The sequence below is a fragment of the Meles meles genome, chromosome 5, assembly GCF_922984935.1.
Source record: "Meles meles chromosome 5, mMelMel3.1 paternal haplotype, whole genome shotgun sequence".
NCBI lineage: Eukaryota > Metazoa > Chordata > Mammalia > Carnivora > Mustelidae > Meles > Meles meles.
In genome coordinates, this window is record NC_060070.1 from 100825600 (window position 1) to 100849596 (window position 23997).

The 23997-nt window shown below is 42.8% G+C and overlaps 1 protein-coding gene across 1 annotated transcript; it reads right to left on the minus strand.

The window, feature by feature from the left end:
- Nucleotides 1-6380: 6380 nt before the first annotated feature.
- Nucleotides 6381-20149, minus strand: LOC123941636 (glutathione S-transferase A2). The gene is made up of 7 exons (XM_046005029.1): nucleotides 20036-20149; nucleotides 13396-13500; nucleotides 12562-12613; nucleotides 11251-11383; nucleotides 9238-9379; nucleotides 7620-7751; nucleotides 6381-6756 (listed from the first exon to the last, which is right to left on the minus strand). The coding sequence occupies exons 2-7, from the start codon at nucleotides 13480-13482 to the stop codon at nucleotides 6631-6633; spliced, it is 672 nt and encodes a 223-aa protein (XP_045860985.1). The 5' UTR covers nucleotides 13483-13500; nucleotides 20036-20149; the 3' UTR covers nucleotides 6381-6630.
- Between the last annotated feature and the right edge of the window lie 3848 nt (nucleotides 20150-23997).

Below are 23997 nucleotides of genomic sequence, written 5' to 3' on the forward strand. Positions count from 1 at the left end.
AGAAGAAAGAGAAATTAAGGAGTCAATCCCATTTAATTGCACCCCAAACCATAAGATACCTGGGAATAAACCTAACCAAAGAGGCAAAAAATCTGTTCTCAGAAGTCTATAAAGTACTCATGAAAGAAATTGAGAAAGACACAAAGAAATGGAAAAACATTCCATGCTCATGGATTGGAATAACAAATATTGTGAAAATGTCTATGCTACCTAAAGCAATCTACACATTTAATAGAATCCTTATCAAAATACCATCCATTTTTTTCAAAGAAATGGAACAAATAATCCTAAAATGTATATGGAACAAGAAAGACCCCAAATAGCCAGAGGAATGTTGAAAAAGAAAACCAAAGTTGGCTCCATCACAATTCCAGACTTCAAGCTCTATTACAAAGCTATAATCATCAAGACAGTATGGTACTAGCACAAAAACAGACACATAGATCAATGGAACAGAATAGAGAGCCCAGAAATGGACCCTCAGTTCTTGGTCAACTAAGCTTCAACAAAGCAGGAAAGAATGTCCAGTGGAAAAAAAGACAGTCTCTTCAACAAATGGTGTTGGGAAAATTGGACAGCCCTTTGCAGAAGGATGAAACTGGACCATTTCCTTATACCACCGACAAAAATAGGATCAAAATGAATGAAAGACCTCAGTGTGAGACAGGAATCCATCAAAATCCTTGAGGAGAACAGAGGCATAAACTTCTTTGACCTCAGCCTCAGCAACTCCTTTCTAGAAACATCACCAAAATCAAGGGAAGCAAGGGCAAAAATGAACTATTGGGACTTCATCAAGATCAAAAGCTTTTGCACAGCAAAGGAAACAGTCAACAAAACCAAAAGACAAGTGACAGAATGGGAGGAGATATTCATAAATTACATGTCAGATAAAGGGCTAGTATCCAAAATGTATAAAGAACTTATCAAACTCAACACCCAGAGAACAAACAATACAATTAAGAAATGGGCAGAGGAAATATATAATGGAAAAGAGACAGTCTCTTCAATAAATGGTGCTGGGAAAACTGGACAGCGATATGTAGAAGAATGAAACTCGACCATTCTCTTAAACCATACACAAAGATAAACTCGAAATGGATAAAAGACCTCAACGTGAGACAGGAATCCATCAGAATCCTAGAGGAGATCATAGGTAGTAACCTCTTCGATATCAGCCACAGCAACTTCTTTCAAGATATGTCTCCAAAGGCCAAGGAAACAAAAGCAAAAATGAACTTTTGGGACTTCATCAAGATCAAAAGCTTCTGCACAGCAAAGGAAATAGTCAACAAAACAAAGAGGCAACCCACGGAATGGGAGAAGATATTTGCAAATGACAGTACAGACAAAAGGTTGATATCCAGGATCTATAAAGAACTCCTCAAACTCAACACACACAAAACTGAAAATCATATCAAAAAATGGGCAGAAGATATGAACAGACACTTCTCCAATGAAGACATACAAATAGCTATCAGACACATGAAAAAATGTTCATCATCACTAGCCATCAGGGAGATTCAAATTAAAACCACATTGAGATATCACCTTTCACCAGTTAGAATGGCCAAAATTAGCAAGATAGGAAACAACGTGTGTTGGAGAGGTTGTGGAGAAAGGGGAACCCTCTTACACTGTTGGTGGGAATGCAAGTTGGTGCAGCCACTTTGGAGAACAGTGTGGAGATTCCTGAAGAAATTAAAAATAGAGCTTCCCTATGACCCTGCAATTGCACTGTTGGGTGTTTATCCCAAAGATACAGATGGAGTGAAAAGAAGAGCCATCTGTACCCCAATGTTTATAGCAGCAATGGCCACGGTCACCAAACTGTGGAAAGAACCAAGATGCCCTTCAACGGACGAATGGGTAAGGAAGATGTGGTACATATACACGATGGAGTATTATGCCTCCATCAGAAAGGATGAATACCCAACTTTTGTAGCAACATGGATGGGACTGGAAGAGATTATGCTGAGCGAAATAAGTCAAGCAGAGAGAGTCAAGTATCATATGGTTTCACTTATTTGTGGAGCATAACAAAAAACATGGAGGACATGGGGAGATGGAGAGGAGAAGGGAATTGAGAGAAATTGGAAGGGGAGATGAACCATGAGAGACAATGGACTCTGAAAAACAACCTGAGGGTTTTGAAGGGGCGGGGGTGGGAGGTTGGGGAAGCAGGTGGTGGGTAATAGAAAGGGCACGTATTGCATGGAGCACTGGGTATGGTGCAAAAACAATGAATACTGTTACGCTGAAAATAAACAAATTAAAAAAATTTTTTAATTAAAAAAAAGAAAAAGAAAAAAGAAATGGGCAGAGGACATGAACAAACATTTCTGCAAAAAAGACATCCAGATGACCAACAGACACATGAAAAAGTGCTCATCATCACTCGGCATCAGAGAAATACAAACCAAAACCACAGTGAGATACCACCTCATACCAGTCAGAATGGCTACAATTAACAAGTCAGGAAATGACAGATGTTGGCGAGGATGCGGAGAAAGGGGAACCCTCCTACACTGTTGGTGGGAATGTAAGCTGGTGCAGCCACTCTGGAAAAGTATAGAGGTTCCTTAAAAAGTTTAAAATAAAGCTACCCTACAACCCAGCAATCACACTACTAGGTATTTACCCTAAAGATACTAATGTAGTGATCTGAAAGGGCACGTGAACCCAAGTGTTTATCGCAGCAATGTCCACAATAGCCAAACTATGGAAAGAACCTAGATGTCCATTAACAGATGAATGGGTAAAGAAGAGGCGGTATATATATACAATGGAAGACTATGTAGCCATCAAAAAAAAAATGAAATCTTTCCATATGCAACGACATAGATGGAACTAGGGGGTATTATGCTAAGCGAAATGAGTCAGTCAGAGAAAGACAATTATCATATGATCTCTCTGATATGATGAATTTGAGAAGCAGGGTAAGGGGTCGTGGAGGGTAGGGAGGGAAAAAATGAAACAAGATGGGACCAGGGAGGGAGACAAACCATAAGAGATTCTTAATCTCAGGAAACAAACTGAGGGTTTCGACAGGTGAGAGGGGAGGGAGAGGGTGGTTGGTTTATGGACATTGGAAAGGGTATGTGCTATGGTGAGCGCTGTGAATTGTGTAAGACTGAGAATTCACAGACCTATACCCCTGAAGCAAATAATACATTATATGTTAATTTTAAAAATAAAAATTAAAAAAACTATTTAAATATTAGAACCATAATCCTTAAGAAGGTTTCATTAATTTCTGAGGTTTGAGTGTGAATATTTTTTTTCTACTAGATATCCTTGGGTGACCTGTTGACTTAGAATTGTTCAATTATGTTGAAAGTTCCAAAGGGCAGATATTTTCAAACATAGCTGTTGAGTGCAGAGAAGAGGTAAGCAAAGATTTTAGAGAGAAAGGGAGGAGGCAAAATAGATCAAAGATAACGCAGGTAAAATTTTTGCTGACTCATGGATGCCTCATCAAACCAGATCTTGTTGGCAAAATGTTTCTCATACATACTCGTTCTTTAAGCAGAATTCGGGAAATTGGCAAGTTACCATGTATAATAGCTTAAATCTTGAGCCAATTCCCCCAACACAGTCAGGGAAATTAATATCTATTTTCATTTCAATTATATCTGTATGATCTCTCCATGGAAATGGTGGGTGGTATAAGGGTCAAATACCAGATGTAAATTATTTTGTAACAAACATCTTTATCCTTTTATGTCACAGATGATCCAGGAGGGATATTCAAAATACTTGACATTTATATAGTAAATATAAATTATGTCAGGATATAAACGAAAATTAATACTATTTGTATTTTCTTTTTTTTTTTTTAATTTTTATTTCTTTGACAGACAGAAATTACAAGTAGATAGAGAGGCAGGCCGAGAGAGAGAGAGGAGGAAGCAGCCTCCCTGCCAAGCAGAGAGCCCGATGCGGGGCTCGATCCCAGGACCCTGGGACTATGACCTGAGCTGAAGGCAGAGGCTTGAACCCACTGAGCCACCCAGGCGCCCCCCTATTTGTATTTTCTAACTAAACTACATATGGCATAAACATTCTGTAGTGCAAGCCAGTCAGAAATCATTGTGATAGTTTCCAGTCATTTGTGATTTTTACTAATTGTCTCTGTGTTCTGGGCAGTTTGGGTTGGCAGCGAGTACCATCTGCTCTGTCATGGTGACCCTTTCCTGCACCCATGACACTCACCACTTTCCTAGGTCCCTCTACTGCTTTCTGCCCTTCTCCCACTGAGAGTAGGGGAGGCAGAGCCTTCCATCGTGGAAAGCTACCATCACCATCCCTCGAGGCATCTTTTTTTTTTTTTAAAGATTTTATTTATTTATTTGACAGAGAGAGATCACAAGTAGGCAGAGAAGCAGGCAGAGAGAGTGAGAGGGAAGCAGGATCCCTGCCGAGCAGAGAGCCCGATGCGGGACTCGATCCCAGGACCCTGAGATCATGACCTGAGCCGAAGCCAGTGGCTTAACCCACTGAGCCACCCAGGAGCCCCCCTCGAGGCATCTTAACGTGACTCCAGCTTTGTTAATAGGCATTTCACTAACCTCTCCTCAGCCCCTTTTTTTAAGATGAGGTGGTATCTTATTCTTTAGGTACTCAGAACACCAGCCATGATGAGGTAGATCTTAGAAGTCCACTTCAAGATAATTTAAAAAGGAGTGCCTAGGCGGTTCAGTTGGCTTGGGTCGTGATCCCAGAGTCCTGGGATCGAGCCCCACACTGGGCTTGCTCCTCAGCAGGGAGTCTGCTTCTCTCTCTCCCTCTGCTCCTTCCCCTGATTGTTCTCTCTCTCTCTCAAATACATAGTTTTTTTAAAAAGATCATTAAAAGGGATTACAAATGTCTTATAAATTATGGAAAGCTAGATGTGATGAGGTTGAGGACCTCTGTTCTGCAGCAAAGGTATAAGAATATATTGTGGGAAGGATGGATAACAAAGGTCCCTCCTCCTTATAAACACCTTGAAGAGCCCAGAGCAGGAGAGAGAATAGGTAAATGCAAAGGGAAATGGGAGCCTTTTGGGAGGACAACTTGGCACATCTTGCTTGGGCTGAACTGACCTAATACTGAGTAGGCATAAAAAACACAAGCCATGTGCCCTGTGTATGTGTCTGCCCCACCCTCTGCAGCTGCGGGGAAGTTCACACTATGCAAATGGGCAGTCAGGGCTAGGGCCCTGGGCTCAGCCCCCTAGATCCTACATTTCTTGGGGGATCCCAAGTGATAGGCTCAGTAGATTACTGAGGCTAGACATCACTCAACATCCTAGTCTCTCCTGCAGAGCAACATGCCAGTGGGGAGAGGACTGTATCTCTTCATGTACAGTTTGGGATCGCAGGCCTGAGTGACAGCAGGGAGGCCTCCACTTCCTTCTCTCTGAGCTACAGAACAAGAGGAAGCTGCTGTCCTCTCTTGGGTGGATGAATGGTAGTCAGGGTTTCAACCAAACCATCTCAGATCAGGCAGTCTATGGGACACAGGAACTCCATGGGGCAAAGAACAGGTACTGCAGCAGGAGGCTTCTGGGACTTTTGCTCAGTGTCAAGTCTATTTGACACTTTGAATGGAGTAAGCACCTCGGTTGTTGGGTTTACTGTTGCAAGAGACTGCTGGGGGCGAAGAACGTTCTTGCTCTTCCAAGATGGATGTTTGAATGACTTAAGATGAATACTTAAGGGGCGCCTGGGTGGCTCAGTGGGTTAAAGCCTCTGCCTTCAGCTCGGGTCATGATCCCAGAGTCCTGGGATCGAGCCCCGTATCGGCTCTCTGCTTGGTGGGGAGCCTGCTTCCTCCTCTCTCTCTGCCTGCCTCTCTGCCTACTTGTGATCTCTGTCAAATAAATAAGTAAAATCTTAAAAAAAAAAAAGATGAATACTTGAAAGATGTGATTTTATTATATGTACACCAGGCTGGAAAAGCAGGCTATATGGCTGCACTTCAGTGACACCCTATTTTCCTTGGAACAAAATCCAAACTGCCCCTCATGACAGACCATGAAGGACTCACAGATTCAATCCAAGGTGTCCTGAGTAGGTTCATGCTCAGTTTGCTCTCGTGCCCTAGCGTGAAGTTACAGAGTAAATTGCGTCCCCCAGAAAGGATAGGTTGAAGTCTTAACCTTGAGTACCTGTGAATGTGACTTTACCTGGAAAAAGGGTCTTTGCAGTTATAGTCAAGTTAAGATGAGAAAGAAAGAAACCTTTTAGGTTGCGGATCAGAAATATAGCAAAATACAAAAGAAAGAGACTATTTTTGTGTAGTAAAATGTCCTATGAAAATTTCTACTTTACTCTTTTTGACAAGGTACATGATAGACAAAAATGACTATTTTTTTAATAGATCAAAGAAAGAAATTTGAAATTTTTCTCCCTTTATTTATTTTTATGGCCAAGAGACATCCTAGGAGGTGATCATGATTTGATATTTGAACAAAATAAATTGTGTTGCAACTAAATCTGCATAATTTCTAATGAAATTACCACTAAGCTTTTGCAATCGGTAACCTAACCTCACAATAGCCAGGAATTACATGGAGGTAACGCACTTCATGACTAGAAAACCTCAGCAGGTGTGTCTTGCGTGGGCTGGGCATCCATTCCTGCTTCATTTCATCCTGAAAATCTTCTTGGCTTGTTCTAAACTCTTCTCATCGATGGGAGGTTTCCTCTGGCTGCCAGGCTGCAGAAACTTCTTCACTGGGGGGAGGTTGCTGATTCTGGTTTTCAGGGCCTGTAGTGCACAAGGGCACAGCTTCAGAGTGGAGCCAAAGCCTAACCCCATCATTAGCACAAGCCAGGGAACAGAGACCCTCCTGCAAGGACCAGCTGAGTCTCCTCCATCAGCACCAGTGTGAGGCTGGGAACCACACCCAGAGAGACATGAAGGTTGGAGGAAGAAAAAAACAGCTCAATGCCATTTGCCCCAAAGGCATCTTTCTTTCAGACTCATTGCAGATTCAGGGCTTCCCTGTCTCCTTCCCTATACATAAATCCTGTGGCTACATCACTCTAGTGCAACAGCCAGAAGAGAAATGTATCTGTCAGGGAACGACACACATAAAGTCTCCTGACAGACAATAAAGTATATAGGAAAACTGCCCTGGAATGGAAGACAGAAAGTGTAGAAAGGTAAACCACAAGATCGGTCAAAACCAGTCAGCCCACTGAGAAAGGCACAGGGAGAGAGGGAGACTCTGCCCAGAGAAACATGATGTCTGCCATTAGGAGCAGGAGTAGAAGGAAGGAAGCAGAAGGAAAGAGAGCTCCTCTGGCAGACACACGAAGGAAAGAGGACACACATGGATAAGGGAAACCCCAGAGAAAACAAGGACAGAAACCATAATGGAATGTGGATGGGAAGATAGATGCTGAGCTCTGGGTCCTTCTCCTGGTGAAGACAATCTACTCTTGGGGAAGCATCCACCTCAAATGGCCTTGGCATGATAAGCTTCTGTGCCTCAATCAGCCCCTAGGAGCTAACTCTGGAGGGCATTGTGGAATTGAGGAGAGGCAGTTATGGGGCTTGAGTCCGAATGTCAGATCCTGAGGTGGGAGATGTGAGCCTTCCCTCCTGATAGCTGTCAGAGAGATCACCTTCAATAGAGGGAAGTTGGCTAGAAGGCTGGGGTCAATCTCTTCCACATAGTAGAGAAGTTCAACCAGGTGAATGTCAGCCTTGCTCAGTCTGTTGCCAACAAGGTAGTCTTGTCCATGGCTCTTTAACACCTGGAGGATTTGAAGAATTACACCATGAGCTCAGGCTCAGTCAGGTTGGGCCCCTCTGCTCCTCCCTGCTCTCCAACCCTACCTCCCCATCTCTCCTGCTTCACTGAGGGGGTGGAGGCTTCAGACCCTTCATATTGCCCCTGACTCAGTGGGACACTGGGTCTGGGCTGTTCTTTCCTTCAGCTGAAGCCCTGGCTAATGTCTCTGTGAAACATGTGTCCAGTGTACATCTCTTTCAACTATTCCAATGTATGCAACTTTTCTGAATGAAATGTTGGAAAAATTTATGAAATGTATTAAAGTCTTCCAATAATATGCAAATGATAACATGAAGAGAAAACCCCATGGCACCACCAACTTCAGAAAATTTTGACAAATACCCTTTCAGACTATGTACATATAAGGAACTACGGATAAATATCAGGCAAAGAATATAATAGAACTTCAAATGCTATATGGTAACAGACCATTTTCATTTATCTTATCATAGGGCTCTGTGATTTCAAAGTATAGCTATGCTCAAGTGGGAAGACTGTTCAGGTCTTCGTCATGTGCCTGTGCCCCAAACTCAGCACCACAAGGGTCAGGAGGGAGTATTTCTTGATTCCTATGAATTCTTTCCTCCTTGAATAGGGCCAACACACAAGCAATGACTTAGCATTGGTCCAGTGATTGACAGAATGATCTAATGGCTTATAAAGATGGCTGTGTCTGTGTTAACCTTTTCATTCTATGGATGGACCCCCTGTATCTCCTGCAATCATTTTTTTTTTTTTTTGGCCCATGGTTTTTATTTAGTCCAATTTCAGGTACTTTTGATCCTAAAATATTCTCCTCTTACCTCCCAGGAGAAACATAACACACATACAATGTAGAGTGATGGAACCTTATTCCCTTAGTTTGCATGACTTTCCTCTCAAGTCTGAGAACCATGTCTTCAAGTATGTCAACTAATTTTTCCTTAACATCCCTCCAACTCTCTGCTTTTCTGTGCCCCGCTGCCCCCATCTCTGTCCAGATACATCTCATCCATCCATCTCTGAAACACTACCATATTCTCATGAAGGGCTACTGGCCTCATGCCTCCCTACCATGTTGCCAGAGTCTCTCCTGACCCACTGCTGTCATTGTACTGCTCTTGGATCAAAACCCCTGCATGGTGCTCTGCAAGATCTATTCCAATGTCCAGTGTGGCTCTCAGAGCCTTCAACAGCCTGAGCTCTGACTATGACCATGGAGGTCTGCTGAATAGAGAATTCTAGATCAGGTCCTGGTTAGTGGAAGTCTTGCTGGAAAACTGAAATTTGGGTACAACTGGTACAATTCTTCCTCACCATCAGTTTTTATAAAATGCCTTGAGAGTCAGGGTGCTGCCTTACTGTTAGCTCACAGGAAGTGAAGGTCAATGCCTAAGGAATGCGAGTCAGGTCCTAGCTTTCCTTGTCCTCTAAGTCCAGTGCCCCAAAGTGCTCAACAGTCCACTTACTTTTTCAAACACGGGAAGATAACGATCTGTTGTTCTCTCTTTGATCAGGGCAATCTTGGCCTCCTTTTGATCAGGTGGGCATAGAGGCAAAACAATGATCATTTCACTCAAATCAGCTATACCTTCTGTGTACATATCTATCCTGAAAGACAAAGTGACCAAGTTGTCGAACGTCTTCTGTCTTGATTTTATAGTTGAAAAACACACAAGAGTAGGCATCAGGAGCTGAGTCTCCACTGGATGCATTTTCATACACCACCCATGCAGCTCGGGTTTTTACTTGATTTGAACATCTCATTCTAGAACAAACCACTGATATAGATACATGGCTAAAATTTTCATTATATACATGACCAAAGAGGGGGATAGAAAGATTTGGTGACTTGTCCAGAGCCCAGAGAAACTGGTGCAATCTCTCACGGACCCACTGGGACCATACCTGGGGCTTGTCATATCTGCTGTGATTTGTTCTGGGAAAAAGGTAATGTGACTCGTGTGCCTAAGACGTGCCACCTAAGTGATCTCTTGATAGACTCCCTGGCACAGACGTCTCAGTCACATCCTTTCCCGTCTCATCCTAGTACCCCACCCAGGCCCATTTATGTGCCCAATATCAGCAGGTTTTCCAATTAATTCCCATAACCCTGTCCACATACAGTTGCTTAATTCTGGCCCTGTTTGCATTTCTCAAGTCTTCACCTAAAATATCCCCTAAAAGAGTGAAATTCTTTGCACATTCCAACCAGTACATATTCTAGGAGATTTGGTTTTATTGTTCCCAACTGGGCTTCCTATTAACAGTTTTTTTAAAATAAAATCTTTATTAACACTTAATTCACATACCATAATGTATACATAATGTAATTCACATACCATAATGTACAAGTTTGTGATTTTTTATAGTGAAGATACACAATTCTGTACCATCAGCACTCTAATTGCAGAATATTTTCATATTCCCAAAAGAAATGCTATATGCTTTGGTAGTCATTCCAATGTCTTGCCTCCTCTAGCCCCTGGCAACCACTAAACTACTTTGTTTCTATGGATTTGAGTGTTGTGGATATTTCATACAAATAGAGTCATACCATAGGTGCCTTTGTGTCTGGTATATGTAACATGATGTTTATAAGGTTCATCCATGTCATAAGTACCATGCATCAATGCTTCATTCCTTTTCATGGCCAAATAATATTCCATTGATGGATAGGCCAATCTTCCAACCACTAATCAGCTGATGCACATTTGCAACGTTTCACTGTTTGAACAGTAAGAACAATACTGCTGCAAACATTTGTGCACAAGTTCCAGGGTAGATGGATTTTCAGTTATCTTATTTGTATACCTACCAATGGAGTTGCTGGCATATGGTCAATCTATGTTTAACTTTTTGAGTAACTGGTAACAGAGCCTTCTGGGATTTAAATTTCAATCATGTGGTCGCATCACAACAGAGAAGAGAACCCACAGATATGGTTGTATTGGCTAAAATCTGGCTGCTTTAGTCCCATGTCAAAATGCTCAAGATAACCCTAGCAGCTTAAGGACTAGGCTCCATTCACGTTTATCAAGTAGCTGATAAGTGAAGTTCTTGCTCAGCATTCTTGTAATTTATGAACCTTTAGGATCCTTCTGTTCCCTGCATTATCTGCTAGGTACTCAGACACCTTGTCCTTTGTCTCTGCTTGTTGGCTGGTATCCAGCTCAGAAAGGCCTGAGTACCTGGTGATGAGCCCACCATCTTTCTGGCTTCATAGTTCATCAAGTTAGGGAAACTCTGTCCCCATATGTTCTCTATCCATGGACTGCTTCCTTTTCTGTAACCCTACTTAGTGAATCCACTCCAAGTAGAATCCCTTATCCTCACAGATCTCGGTGGTGTCAGACCTCAATCTATACCACCAAGTCCTGGGCTCCGCCTGGCCATAATCTCCCCAACATGGTCCTGCTTACCCAAGAAAGAACCCAAATTTTCACATTAATTGTTCACGGAAAAACAGGAAAAATACATACAGGGCTCTCTCCTTTATGTCTTTCCCATAGAGGTTGTATTTGGTGGCAATGTAGTTGAGAATGGCCCTGGTCTGCACCATCTTCATTCCATCCATTTCCACCATTGGCACTTGCTGGAACATCAGATGTCCATCTTTTGAAAGAAGAAAAGAAGCAGCAGAGTGAAATGTTTTATTGGATCATACTCTTTTTAGCATGAAAAGAAAAAAAAATTCATTGCCATGACCTAAGACACAAAAGGAAATAAAAAATTATCGCCTGGTCACATTTCAACAAAACAGCATTTTGTTCTCAGCTTCCTCTAGTCCTCTTTGTTCTCAGTCTGCCTCTTCCTTTTCACCTATTATTTCATTATCTTTTTCTTTACCATGCAGATACATGGTAGGTTCCTGGAGTTTTTGCAGCTGATTTACTTTCATGGATGTGCTAGGAAATTTTGAGAGAAGCTACAACAGGGACGCCACCACCTGTCTTTCAAATGAGAAGTCTCTTAGAGCTCATGCCACTAAGGCCAATTCTAAAAGAGATTTCTTTTTTTTTTTTTAAATATTTTATTTATTTGACAGAGAGAAATCACAACTAGGCAGAGAGGCAGGCAGAGAGAGAGGAGGAAGCAGGCTCCCCGCGGAGCAGAGAGCCCGATGTGGGGCTTGATCCCAGGACCCTGAGATCATGACCTGAGCCGAAGGCAGAGGCTTTAACCCACTGAGCCACCCAGGCGCCCCCTAAAAGAGATTTCTATGTAGAGTGTTTCAAGTGTTCTTCCAACTCTTCCACTGGTCGGTGTGTGCCTGGCTTTCCTGAGTCCACTGATGCTTGTAGTGCTGGACCTTGTTCTTCATCTCCCTTTTCCTACTGTCACCTGGCCTTTCAACAATGCAATGCCCTCTCATTCTCTGAGACTATAATATTGCTGGTAGGACCTTGTCAGCCCCACCAGAGAAAAGAACTCAAAGCAACTGCTAGCCTATTTCTACTTTTTCACTCTACTGCATGTGTTCGAGGGTCCTTGGATGGGCAGATTGTGTGGAATACTGAACTGACCCAACTCACTTGGGGGGCAGAAAAGCTGGAGAGAGCAGAGAGAGGCCATTCGCAAGGCAAGGGGCATGATTCCTTTAGCAAATGCTCAGAGTTCAAGCCTCTCCTAGCCCTGAGTAAGATGAAAGACTGGCCCAAGGAGCCCCACCTCTTACTTTTCTTCCCTTCCACCACCCACAACTCCCAACACACCCACACATAGGTGTTAAAACCTCAGTTTATGACTTCTACCTGATACCCTCATCCCAGGAATTAGGTACTTGGTCTTACCATTCTTTAACTTATCCCAGTCTTCTGGAGTTTCAATAAATTTCTCTTCAAACTGGAAAGCAGAAACAGTGAATCAGCACATCTATAATAGCAACAATTCTTCCTGAAAATCATCTAAGATCAAGGTTCATGTTTCTAATTGTTGCACACAAGTCATAAATGGTATTTTGTAGTTCGCTTAAATCCAAATCCAAATAAGGTCTACACACTGTGTTTAGTTTCCTTAGGTTATTTTAATTGTTTATATTCTTTAATGAGAAGAAATTTTAATAATATATTAGGTCAAATTTGTTCATCTCTTTTTTTTTTTAAAGATTGCATTTACTTATTTGAGAGAGAGAGAAAGCATGAGCAAGGGGAGGGGCGGAGGGATAGGGAGAAGCAGACTCCCCGCTGAGCAGGGAGCCCCATGCAGGGCTCCATTCCAGGACCTGAGATCATGACCTGAGCCAAAGGCAGACCTTTAACTGACTGAGCCACCCAGGCACCCCAAATCTGTTCATCTCTTAATGGTTGACAATTTTTTTCTTTTTCTTTTTTTTTTAGAGAGAGAGCAGGAGCGTGGGGGGTGGGGGGTGGCGACTGAAGGAGAGGGAGAGAGAATCCTAAGCAGACTCCATGCCCAGTACAGAGCCCAATGTGGGACTCAGTCTCACAATCCTGAGATCATGACCTGAGCAGATATCAAGAGTCAGAGATTTAGCTGACAAATGTTTTTAATGCAAAACCCTTCACAGGTCATTTAGTAAGAAAATTCTCTTAACTTATGCAAGAAAAGTACTTTGATAGAGTCAATTTTAGATCCAACTTAAGATGACAAGACTCAGATCTAACCTCTACTCCTGCTGCAGCCAAGAGCCACCGGATGGACTCCATTCGGCCTCGTCCATTGAAGTAGTGAAGCTTGGGCTTCCCTGCCATGGTGGTCTCCAAAGTTCTCTAAACATGAAAGAAAGAACAAACGAATGAATGGATTAATAAATGAACAATACCACAGAAGCAAAAATGTACTTTCTGGTGTATGGACAAATAGCACCAACAATGTGGAGGGAGTATCTGCCTTCCTCATGGCAGAGTTGGAAGAGTCCTTAGAACGTTTTCATGGCCCAATTTCTCATCCATCAGTAGCCAACTCTGGGAAATTGTTCCAAACCATGGTCATACCTCCACTGGGTAAAATTGTCTTAGCAGGCTAATAGGGAGAGTGTACAATAAGGATATAAGTATGGGCATTGGAAAAGGGGGAAAGGTTAAAGAATTGATATTTATTAAATATCTCCTAATGATCATGACCCAAGGCTAGTCCCTTTGGATACATTATATCTTTAATCTTCATAACAGCCCCATGGAACTGGTTGTTATCATACCCATATCAGTTAATGAGAACAAGGCTCAAAGGTGAAAAGAGTCTCTAGTCATTCCCTAGTTAGTGATGGACATGAAAATCCACACCTAGGACTGGAATGAGAGGACAGAGCTGGAACCCTGGGAGCCTGTGAGGGGCACTGAAACCAGAGGACTCCCTTGACAAGAAGGGGAAGGAGAGGCAGAGCCAGTCCTCCACTCCTTGGCTCTTATGCTTCTTTTGTTTAAAGGGCTGAGGCTCAACTCTAGCTCAAAAGACCTTAGTTCTTTTCATAGACACAGGAGGCTAATTCCCTTCCTTTGTTTGGAATTCTACATTCTAGCTTTACTTGGTGGCACTTTATAATCTGGAAAAGGGGATGTTACTGCATTAACCTTACAGTAAATGGAACAGAACTCACATTTCTTCAGTGCCTGTCATACAAGGGGTATTCTTAGCTATTTGTCTTTATTTCATCCTACAAAAATTGTCTGAGGTGGGTTCTGCTATTACTGTCTTTTTAAAGTTGATGATACTGAGGTTTCTAGAGTAACTTGCCCCAAGTAGGTGGTGGCATTGGGATTCAAGCCTACTTCCATTCAAAACCAAAGACTTTATTTTCTATATTGGTGTTTGAAAAATATACATCCTTTAGTGGATTGTGAAGTCCACCAATTTCTACAGTGAAGTGGAAAATAGAAAATATCTGAGTGTATTTTATGTACGGAAACATTTTAGCTTCAAATATGTGTTTATTGTGGGTATGAGCATGTACATGAGTGCACACTCTTTTGCTCTGTCTAATGGTAAGGGATACTTTGGTTCTGCCTGATCAGTGAAGTTTGAAAGTCCTTGGTCCATCCCAGCCTGCATGAGAAGTGAACATAGCAGGGAACCAGATAATGAAACCCAAGGGCTCAAACAATGGATGTTCTATCATGGATGTGAATGGAAACACACAGGACTCATTAAAATCAGGAGTCCTAAAGCCAGGTCTTAAAAAGGAACAGGTGCATATATTGTGCAAATCCTAGGCTCTGCTTACAAAACATTAAGATTCTCTTGCAAAATTTTGTTGCAGAGTTTGGGACAAAAAGATACTTCTCTTTACCGGATGTAAGGTGGGAAACAAAGGCAGAAGGAAATGTAGATAATATTAAATGTCCTTATAACCTGCAGCCCACTGACAAATACTTGAGATGATCAGAATGTAACATTCTTCCAGGAAACTCCCGGGGGCTTAAGGATAATGGCTTTACTACAGGGAAAAACCACCTTAGCTTCACAATAGCAAGTGTCTTCTTTAGCATATGAAGAACCTTTTGGAACTACCCTTATCTTTACTTACCCCAACCCCAAAGTATATAATCAGTTGCTCCACTCAATCCTGGGCAGCATACTTATCCATGGGTCCTGCCCCTGTTCTTTAATAAAACCACCTTTTTTGCACCGAAAAGTTCTGAAGAATTCCTTCTTGGCCATCAGCTCCAGGCCCCCACAACACTACTCCAAAAAACTACCTCAAATGGATACATCTCAGAAAAAGTGTGTGTGACTTGAATTTTAGATATCAGAGTGCTTTCAATGTCTACATTTTTCATGTAGCACTCAATAATTCTAACCGTTAGGAAGCAAAGAACTGTTGGGGCGCCTGGGTGGCTCAGTCGATTAAGCGTCTGCCTTCGGCTCAGGTCGTGATCCCAGGGTCCTCCTCTGTGGGAAATCTGCTTCTCCCTCCCTCTCTGCCCTCTGCCCCTGACTTTCTCAAATAAATAAACAAAATCTCTTAAAAAAAAAAATAAGTAAAGAACTGTTTGGAAACATACTTATCAGGTCATCTGTCTTGTAATTGGAGATTTTGTTTATTGTACTTTCTTATCATGAGGAATGGGGGTGCTATGACTCAGCAGGATGCAAAGGAGAATGAGGCTTGTACTGAGTGTGTTTTGAACCACTGGTCACAGAGTTGTGATTAAAGGCCTCACACCACCTTACCCGCTGATTGAGGGTCAGGATACAAAAGGAAACAATGTTTACCTTGTATAATATTTGATCAGAAGGCTCCCCAGATAAGCAACTTTGTTCCCCTCTTGAATGGGAGGTCTCCAGAGGCCTGATCAAGACTGGGGCAAAGGTTGTCACAGAACTTTGCCTGATCAGCAGAAAAGGAAATCTGGAGAGACTCAGTGATTGGCCATAGAGACACACACGGATGTTCCTGATGGGCCCTCGGTATCTGGCAAGTGTGACCACCACCTGCATCCCCAACCCAGGACAACCCCGGGAAACAGCTTCAAATATCCTATATTAAAGATGAGCAAATTGAAGTACAAAGAGACAAAGCAACTTTCTTCAACTCATAGGTTGTACAAGCATTGGCTTAGTCGGAACTCGTCTGACTTCAGGTCCTGGGCTTCTAAAACCATGGAACACTTTGACAGCTTCTGTGCTTCTCCTGGAGATCCCTGTTGATTTGTTCCCATTCAGAGCCCATTATCCAACTACTGGGTGAAGGAGGCAGAGGGGGTAACATGGAATTCACAAGCTCCTTTTTTGTTAGCTGATTTACAGGGGCTTGAAAAGAAGAATATTGATAAAACACACTTTGCTTTACTTTGACACCCTGAAGAACCAGGAGTACAAGAAGTACTACATAAGTATATTTCACCTTAATAAAAAAGTAGGCTTAGGAGCCCCTGGGTGGCTCAGTGGGTTAAAGCCTCTGCCTTTGGCTCAGGTCATGATTCCAGGGTTCTGGGATCAAGCCCTGCATCGGGCTTCTCTCTCTCTCTCTCTCTCTCTCTCTGCCTGCCTCTCTGCCTACTTGTGATCTTTGTCAAATTAATAAATTAAGTATTTTTTTTAAGTAGGCTTATATTCCTTGAATGGAGAATATCCTACGATAATTCCAGTAGTACATGAAAAGAGTTATGTCTCTGGATGTGGTCCTAATCACAGTGTGTGGATCAGAGAAAGAGAAAGGACCTTGGAGACAAATGCCAGCTCCTCTCTTCTGGTCCATAAACTCAGCCAGGGTGTTAAATCCCTGCCCATCATTTTCTCTTCTAGAAACAGAGACGGTTACATTTACTCTTGAAGGCTGTTGAGAAAGTTAAGTGAGATCATGTACCTAAAACTCATAATAGGGATCAGAAAATGCAAGTTCCTCCCGCTCCCTGTTCCTGGACAGAGGTGGGTCTCTGGGCTCTTTGGGTAGCACACATCTTTCTTCTGTCTATCTGTCCATCTGTCTCATCTCTCTGCCTATTTACCCACCACCGTGTGTGCGTCTACCTAGCTCTTGACCCATAGAGATCCAGTAAGAATCAGATGTTACATATATCCAGACGTTGTTTCACAGAGTCATACAATCATTTATCTGGCTTGTGTGGAAAGACCAGAGGTATAGACTGTGTGCTAACCTGTATTGTAGGACCTCTGATGAAGATTCAGGGAGGTCTGGCGCATCATTAAACACAGCCTTTCATAGCCTCAGGACGTCAGCAGATTTCTGGTTCTGCCCACCTGCCGCATGTACCCGCAGCGTCTGTCACCTCTGGCCTGTCCCCCCTGCCACCGGCTGCCTGATCCAGGCACTCTGGAGTTTTTCCAGTCCCTGGGCTCCTCCGTGCGTGTTCCAGCCCCGTGAGTGTAATTGCTGGCCACTGCACAAGAGCAGGGTCTCGCTGTCGACACTTGCCGAAAACAATCTCTTCTCTCCGACATCCTGTTCCTTACCTGGTAACTGACATTTAACTGAACCTTCTCCAACATTTTGTTCCTGGCTGACGAGTCCTGTACCCCCTGCTCCCAGAATGTCTCCTTCCAGCTTGCTCGACTAGCATTGTCATCGGGCACACTCCCGCACTAAGAAACCATGCCTGCACAGGAACAAGGTAGGAGCCTGATCTGCTTCCTGCCTGGAAGGGTTTGTAGACAACAGGTAGCTCACAGAGCAACCAGTGTTGACTCCAGTGGCATTGGTTCCTACCCCCAAATCATGACCAAGGCTGCCCGGCTGTAAGCTGAGCATGCTGTGCCTTCTGTCCAGGTAGGATCCTGCCCCCGGGGCAGCATAATATCCTCAAACCCGTGCCTCTTCCACTCCCATTCCTCTGCCTCCCTTCATATTGGGATCACGCCACCTCCTTGTCAACCCTGCTCTCGTTAGCATCTGGCAGGGTGCTTTTCCTCCTTGGCATCTCAGCATCTTCTGCCGGGGATTTCCGGGTTGTCACAGTGATGTCACCGAAACTCTCACCCCTGCCTGTACAAAAACCGTCTTCCCCCGCGGATATTAACACTTCCAGCAGGACTTCGTGGACCCTTCCGGTCTGAATCCAGTGACTCGTGCATTCTAGCTAGGTGAATTTCGGTGCCTTTTAAAAATGAAAGATATGCTCTGCTGACCACCTAGTCTTCCCATCAGGACTTCTTGCATTTGGGAGTTTGAGGAGTCCCGTAAGCCAGTGATTCTTCAATGGGGGTGATACGGCTCGCCTGTACCCTGAAGGCCATCTGGCAATGTCTGGAAGCATGGCTGGTCGTCAAAACCAGAAGGGAGGGTGTTACAGCTTCAGTTGGGTAGAGATCAGAGATGTTTCTGATGTGGCATGAGGCCACGCTTGATGTGCCTCTGAATGCTTTTTATCTACTACTAGTCATTCTGCATTTTATCTGCCTAGTTTTCATCGACCATGTTATCCTAGCAGACACAGTGGTTGGATGTTTAGTTGGAGATATCTTATGGCTGACTGTGGTTAGCTGCTGTATCTATGCAGTCTTTCCAGGATAGAGCTCATGGCCATTTGGGAAAATATAGTCATGCTCCTGTTATCCACTGGGACTTATTCTTCTCCTCAAGCTGTCCATCACTCCACTAGGTTGGAACCTCACCCCTGCACTGTGCTCTTTCTACAAGTACTGAGTGAAATGCAAAGACACTATGAGAATCTAAACTGCGTCAACAGTAATCATGAAGTGACCATTTCTTATAAAACTTGTAAATGAACTATCACTGTAGATATTTTAAAGGTGTAAAGTTTCCAAATTTGAGGAAATATGTATGTTAAGACTATTGTCAAGTACATTCTTTAAAACAAATTAAATGTACATGTCTATAATACACATTTTTTTAGCTGAACAACAATAAAAGGACGATTAGTGGGACAGCTCCCCACAGCAGCAAATAAGCCAGGCTAAAGTGTCAATAGTACCAAGGTTGGGAAACCTTGCTCCAGCTCTGTTCTAGGTTGCCATGAGTTGGTTGAACCCTAAAGAGACAATGGGCCTCGCCAGCTAGCTAGTCAGAGCTGAGACTTGGAATCTAGTTCTGCTGACATTCAGACCAATTTTTTTTCTATTATGACAAATCGTAGTTTTCATAGGCTATATAACATTACAGTATCATAATTCACAACTGTTGTGTGTTGACTATAATAGTTCTCCTTATCTGCATGGCTATGTCCCAAGAACCCCAGGGGTTGCCTGAAACCAAAAAAGTACCAAACCCAACATATACTACGTTTTTGCCTATACATACCTCTGATGAGGTTTAATTCTTAAATTAGGCATGGTAGGAGGTTAATAACAATGACTAGTAATAAAATAAAACAAGTATAATGATATGCTGTAATAAAACTGATGGACAATTGTAATTTATGAATGTTTTTCTTTCTGGAATTTTCCACTTAATATTTTCAGGCTGTGGTTAGTTACCATGGGTAACTGATAAGCACAGTAAGCAAAACCACACATGGGGGGGCCGCTATTCTTACAGAGAAAGTAAGGCTGCCACAAACACCTGTAGTCTCTCTTGCACTGTCATAGTCTCAGGTTGCCGAAATGGTTTCGTTCTTTTTTCCCTTATATCATGAATATCTTTCTATCAAAATTCTCATGCCCTAGTTTTCAAATCTCTGAATTCATTTCTACATTTTTGTAAAGATGTATCCAACAACCATTGAATAAACAACCCTTGAACTATCCCCTAAATGCACCAAGAAGGCACAATGTTGAGTATAAAACAGACTTTTCCTTGTGCTAAAGACACATTTTAAAGTAGTTTTCTGGTAATCTAGAGATGAGGGTGTGAGGCAACATCTGAAGGTGTAGGAAAGCAGTACTTACCTTACTGAAGTGTCTCTCCCAGGAGGCGCAGCAGCTCCATGCCAACCCCTCATGCGTTTATAAGCTCTTTGACAGTAGGTAACGCCTCCTTTTGGATGAGGGTAGAGTTCACTGAGGGAGAAGTCACTCCCACAATGCTCAGGGTTTTGGCTCCCATGTTAGATTAGAAGGGAATGACAAGTCATCCTCTTATGAAATAATCGGTTAATATGTTCCTTTTCAAGGTTGGCAATTAAGAGATTAAACAAACAATTTCAGACTGATCGGACTCTCTCTGCCAGTTTTGGAAGAAACTGACTGTGAGGGTTCCATGAACTGGATGCCAGGACCAAACAGATGAAAAACCATTACTGTAAAATGCTATACCCTAAAACACATGTCCACTGTACATATCTTTCAACTATTCCAACATATGTAACTTCTCCAAATAAAATGTTGGGGAAGTTCATGAAATGTATTAAAGTTTTCCAATAATATGCAAATGATAACATGAAGAGAAAACCCCATGGCACCACCAACTTCAGAAAATTTTGACAAATACCCTTTCAGACTATGTACATATAAGGAACTACGGATAAATATCAGGCAAAGAATATAATAGAACTTCAAATGCTATATGGTAACAGACCATTTTCATTTATCTTATCGTAGGGCTCTGTGATTTCAGAGTATAGCTGTGCTCAAGTGGGAAGACTGTTCAGGCCTTCGTCATGTGCCTGTGCCCCAAACTCAGCACCACAAGGGTCAGGAGGGAGTATTTCTTGATTCCTATGAATTCTTTCCTCCTTGAATAGGGCCAACACACAAGCAATGACTTAGCATTGGTCCAGTGATTGACAGAATGATCTAATGCCTTATAAAGATGGCTGTGTCTGTGTTAACCTTTTCATTCTATGGATGGACCCCCTGTATCTCCTGCAATCATTTTTTTTTTTTGGCCCATAGTTTTTATTTAGTCCAATTTCAGGTACTTTTGATCCTGAAATATTCTCCTCTTACCTCCCAGGAGAAACATAACACACATACTATGCAGAGTGATGGAACCTTATTCCCTTAGTTTGCATGACTTTCCTCTCAAGTCTGAGAACCATGTCTTCAAGTATGTCAACTAATTTTTCCTTAACATCCCTCCAACTCTCTGCTTTTCTGTGCCCCGCTGCCCCCATCTCTGTCCAGATACATCTCATCCATCCATCTCTGAAACACTACCATATTCTCATGAAGGGCTACTGGCCTCATGCCTCCCTACCATGTTGCCAGAGTCTCTCCTGACCCACTGCTGTCATTGTGCTGCTCTTGGATCAAAATCCCTGCATGGTGCTCTGCAAGATCTATTCCAATGTCCAGTGTGGCTCTCAGAGCCTTCAACAGCCTGAGCTCTGACTATGACCATGGAGGTCTGCTGAATAGAGAATTCTAGATCAGGTCCTGGTTAGTGGAAGTCTTGCTAGAAAACTGAAATTTGGGTACAACTGGTACAATTCTTCCTCACCATCAGTTTTTATAAAATGCCTTGCGAGTCAGGGTACTGCCTTACTGTTAGCTCACAGGAAGTGAAGGTCAATGCCTAAGGAATGCCAGTCAGGTCCTAGCTTTCCTCGTCCTTTCCCAAGCCTTCTTCTCTAGACATTCAGAGTTTTGCGTTTGGCTCTAGCTACTGGGTGTACCCAGCTCCTCAAGGCCTGAGTCCCTGGAGTCATGTTTCCACTATCCTCCTGGCTTCATAGTTCATCCGTTTTGGGAAACTCTGTCAGTGTACTCTATCCGTAGATTGTACCCCCTTATATAATCATACTCACTTGAATCCACTCCATGTTTACTATTTCTCACCCTCATAGGTCTCTGCTGTGCTGGACCTCTATTAGAACACCAAGACCTACACTGCTATTGGCCATGAAACCTGTGAGTACAGACCTGCTCACTCAGGGAAGGAACTAGACTGCTCCTGTTGGTTGTTGATGAAAGCACAGAAAACGTACCACACAGGGCTCTCTCCTTTAGGTCTCTCCCATAGAGGTCATATCTAGGGGCCATGTAGTTGAAAATGGCTCTAGTCTACACCGGCTTCATTTCACTGATGTCCACCTTTGTAACTTGCTGTAACATCAGACTTCTGTCTCTTGAAAAAAGAGGAGCAGAATAAAATGCTTTCGGCATTATACCCTTCTCAGCTGGAAAACATATTTGAGATGCCAGGGATGAAAAAAAAAATGAAACTAGAATTACCTGGTAACATTTTAGCAGAATGGCATTTAGGTCCCCAAGAGCCTTGTTTTTCCGAGCAATGACTCTTTCACTTTCTAGCCGCAGTGTCATGAATCCATCCAGTATGTATCCATGGGTACCCGCTCAAGGACCCACCCAGGTATATGAGCAGTCCTTTATAATTTTGTGTCAATTCATTTATAAAATCACGGAGACTTTGAGAAGATGTTGGAAGAGGCTTCAACAAGGCTGCCAACCAACCAGGTGCCATTCCAAATGGGAAGTTCCAAAGGAAGTCCGTAACAAGCATTCTGGCTGGTCTGAAGGGCTAGCCTATGTCCAGCTAACGCTCCTGACTTGCTGATGTAAGTCCCTGGATCCTTAGCAGACAGACCACTGGCCTTGAGGGGGGAGCGACCAGAACTTTCCCGGGATGCAGAGAGGCCAGTAAGTCTGTTTGAAGCAGCCTCGGCTTTCTGATCAACCTAGCAATTTTTTTTAGCCAAATGCTCTTCTCTTTTTTTAGGTCACACAAATGATTTTAGTAACCTTCCTTTGTGTATCTGTAGACATTGCCCTCATTTGCAGAAAGAACAGTTACTGTTGCAGCTCACGAAACAGGAACCCGACCCTCTCACACAACCCTGAGCACAGAGATACATTTGTATCATGGAGGCTGCATGCAATCAAGGAATGTTGCAGGCCTCCTCACTCCCTTTACTGATTAACTGCCCTACACTCCTTTAAAAAGCCCTTTAGAAACCTCTGAGTTGGCTTTTGGACAAGAGTCCAACTACTCCCCAGGTGGCTGGCCTTCTGATGACAGCTTATATCCCTCTCCATTCAAAATGCTGTCTCATGAGTATTGGCCTCTCAGATGACGGGCAGCCAAACTTGGGGCCGGTAGCAAGTCTCATGGTGTTCATGGCAATTAAGGAAGGTTTTAAGAGACATTTATATATATGTAGGGGTCCCTTTTCCTGCTCTCCAGTTTATACTTATTGCTATGTATATGTTGTAAGCATAAGAACTGTTTTGAAAATAACCACAATGATACACCTAAAATTATACCTAGAAATCAATAATAATTCTTTAACACCATCTAATATGCAAGCAAATACCAAGTTTCCAATGTTTGTATGTGTCAGACATATTTATAGTTTGTTGAACCACAAATCCACATGAGGTCCACACATTTGATGAGTTGCTGTGTCTTTGGTTTCCTTTAAATTTTGCTTATGTGCTCTTTCATGGGCAAGATGACTTAAATTTTTATTCCATCAAATTGGTCCATTTTCTTCTTAATATGCAGATATTTTTGTTGAAGGTAAAACTATTTACTTGCCATCTAGGATGGAAGTCTCTTAGTTTATGAGAGAAAAGTACTTTGAACCAGTCACTTTTATATCCAACTTAAGATGACCTCACTTAGAACCTACCTCTACTCCAGCTGTAGCCGGGAGCCACCCAATGGTCTCCATTCTGCCTCATCCGTAGACATAGTGAAGCCTGGGCTTCCCCACCATGATGCCATCTCCTGGTTTCCCTAAACCTGAATGGATGGATGGATGGATGGATGGATGGATGGATGGATGGATAACCACTGAACGAATGAAACCAGAGAAGCAAACTGTACTTTATGATATGCACTCAAACCGAAGAGTGAACTGTCTGCCTTCTTCGCAGTGGGGTTGGAGGAGCCCCACGAAGGGCTTCATGGCCCAGATTCTCTCCCATCAGTGGCCATCACCATGGGA

Coding starts and splice junctions, on each gene's coding strand:
- LOC123941636 (XM_046005029.1), bottom strand. CDS start 13,482: ATGGCAGGGAAGCCCAAGCTTCACTACTTCAATGGACGAGGCCGAATG. Junction 11,384..12,561: donor CTGGGATAAGTTAAAGAATG/GTAAGACCAAGT, acceptor TTCTTTCAAAAG/ATGGACATCTGATGTTCCAG. Junction 9,380..11,250: donor GACATAAAGGAGAGAGCCCT/GTATGTATTTTT, acceptor TTTGTCTTTCAG/GATAGATATGTACACAGAAG.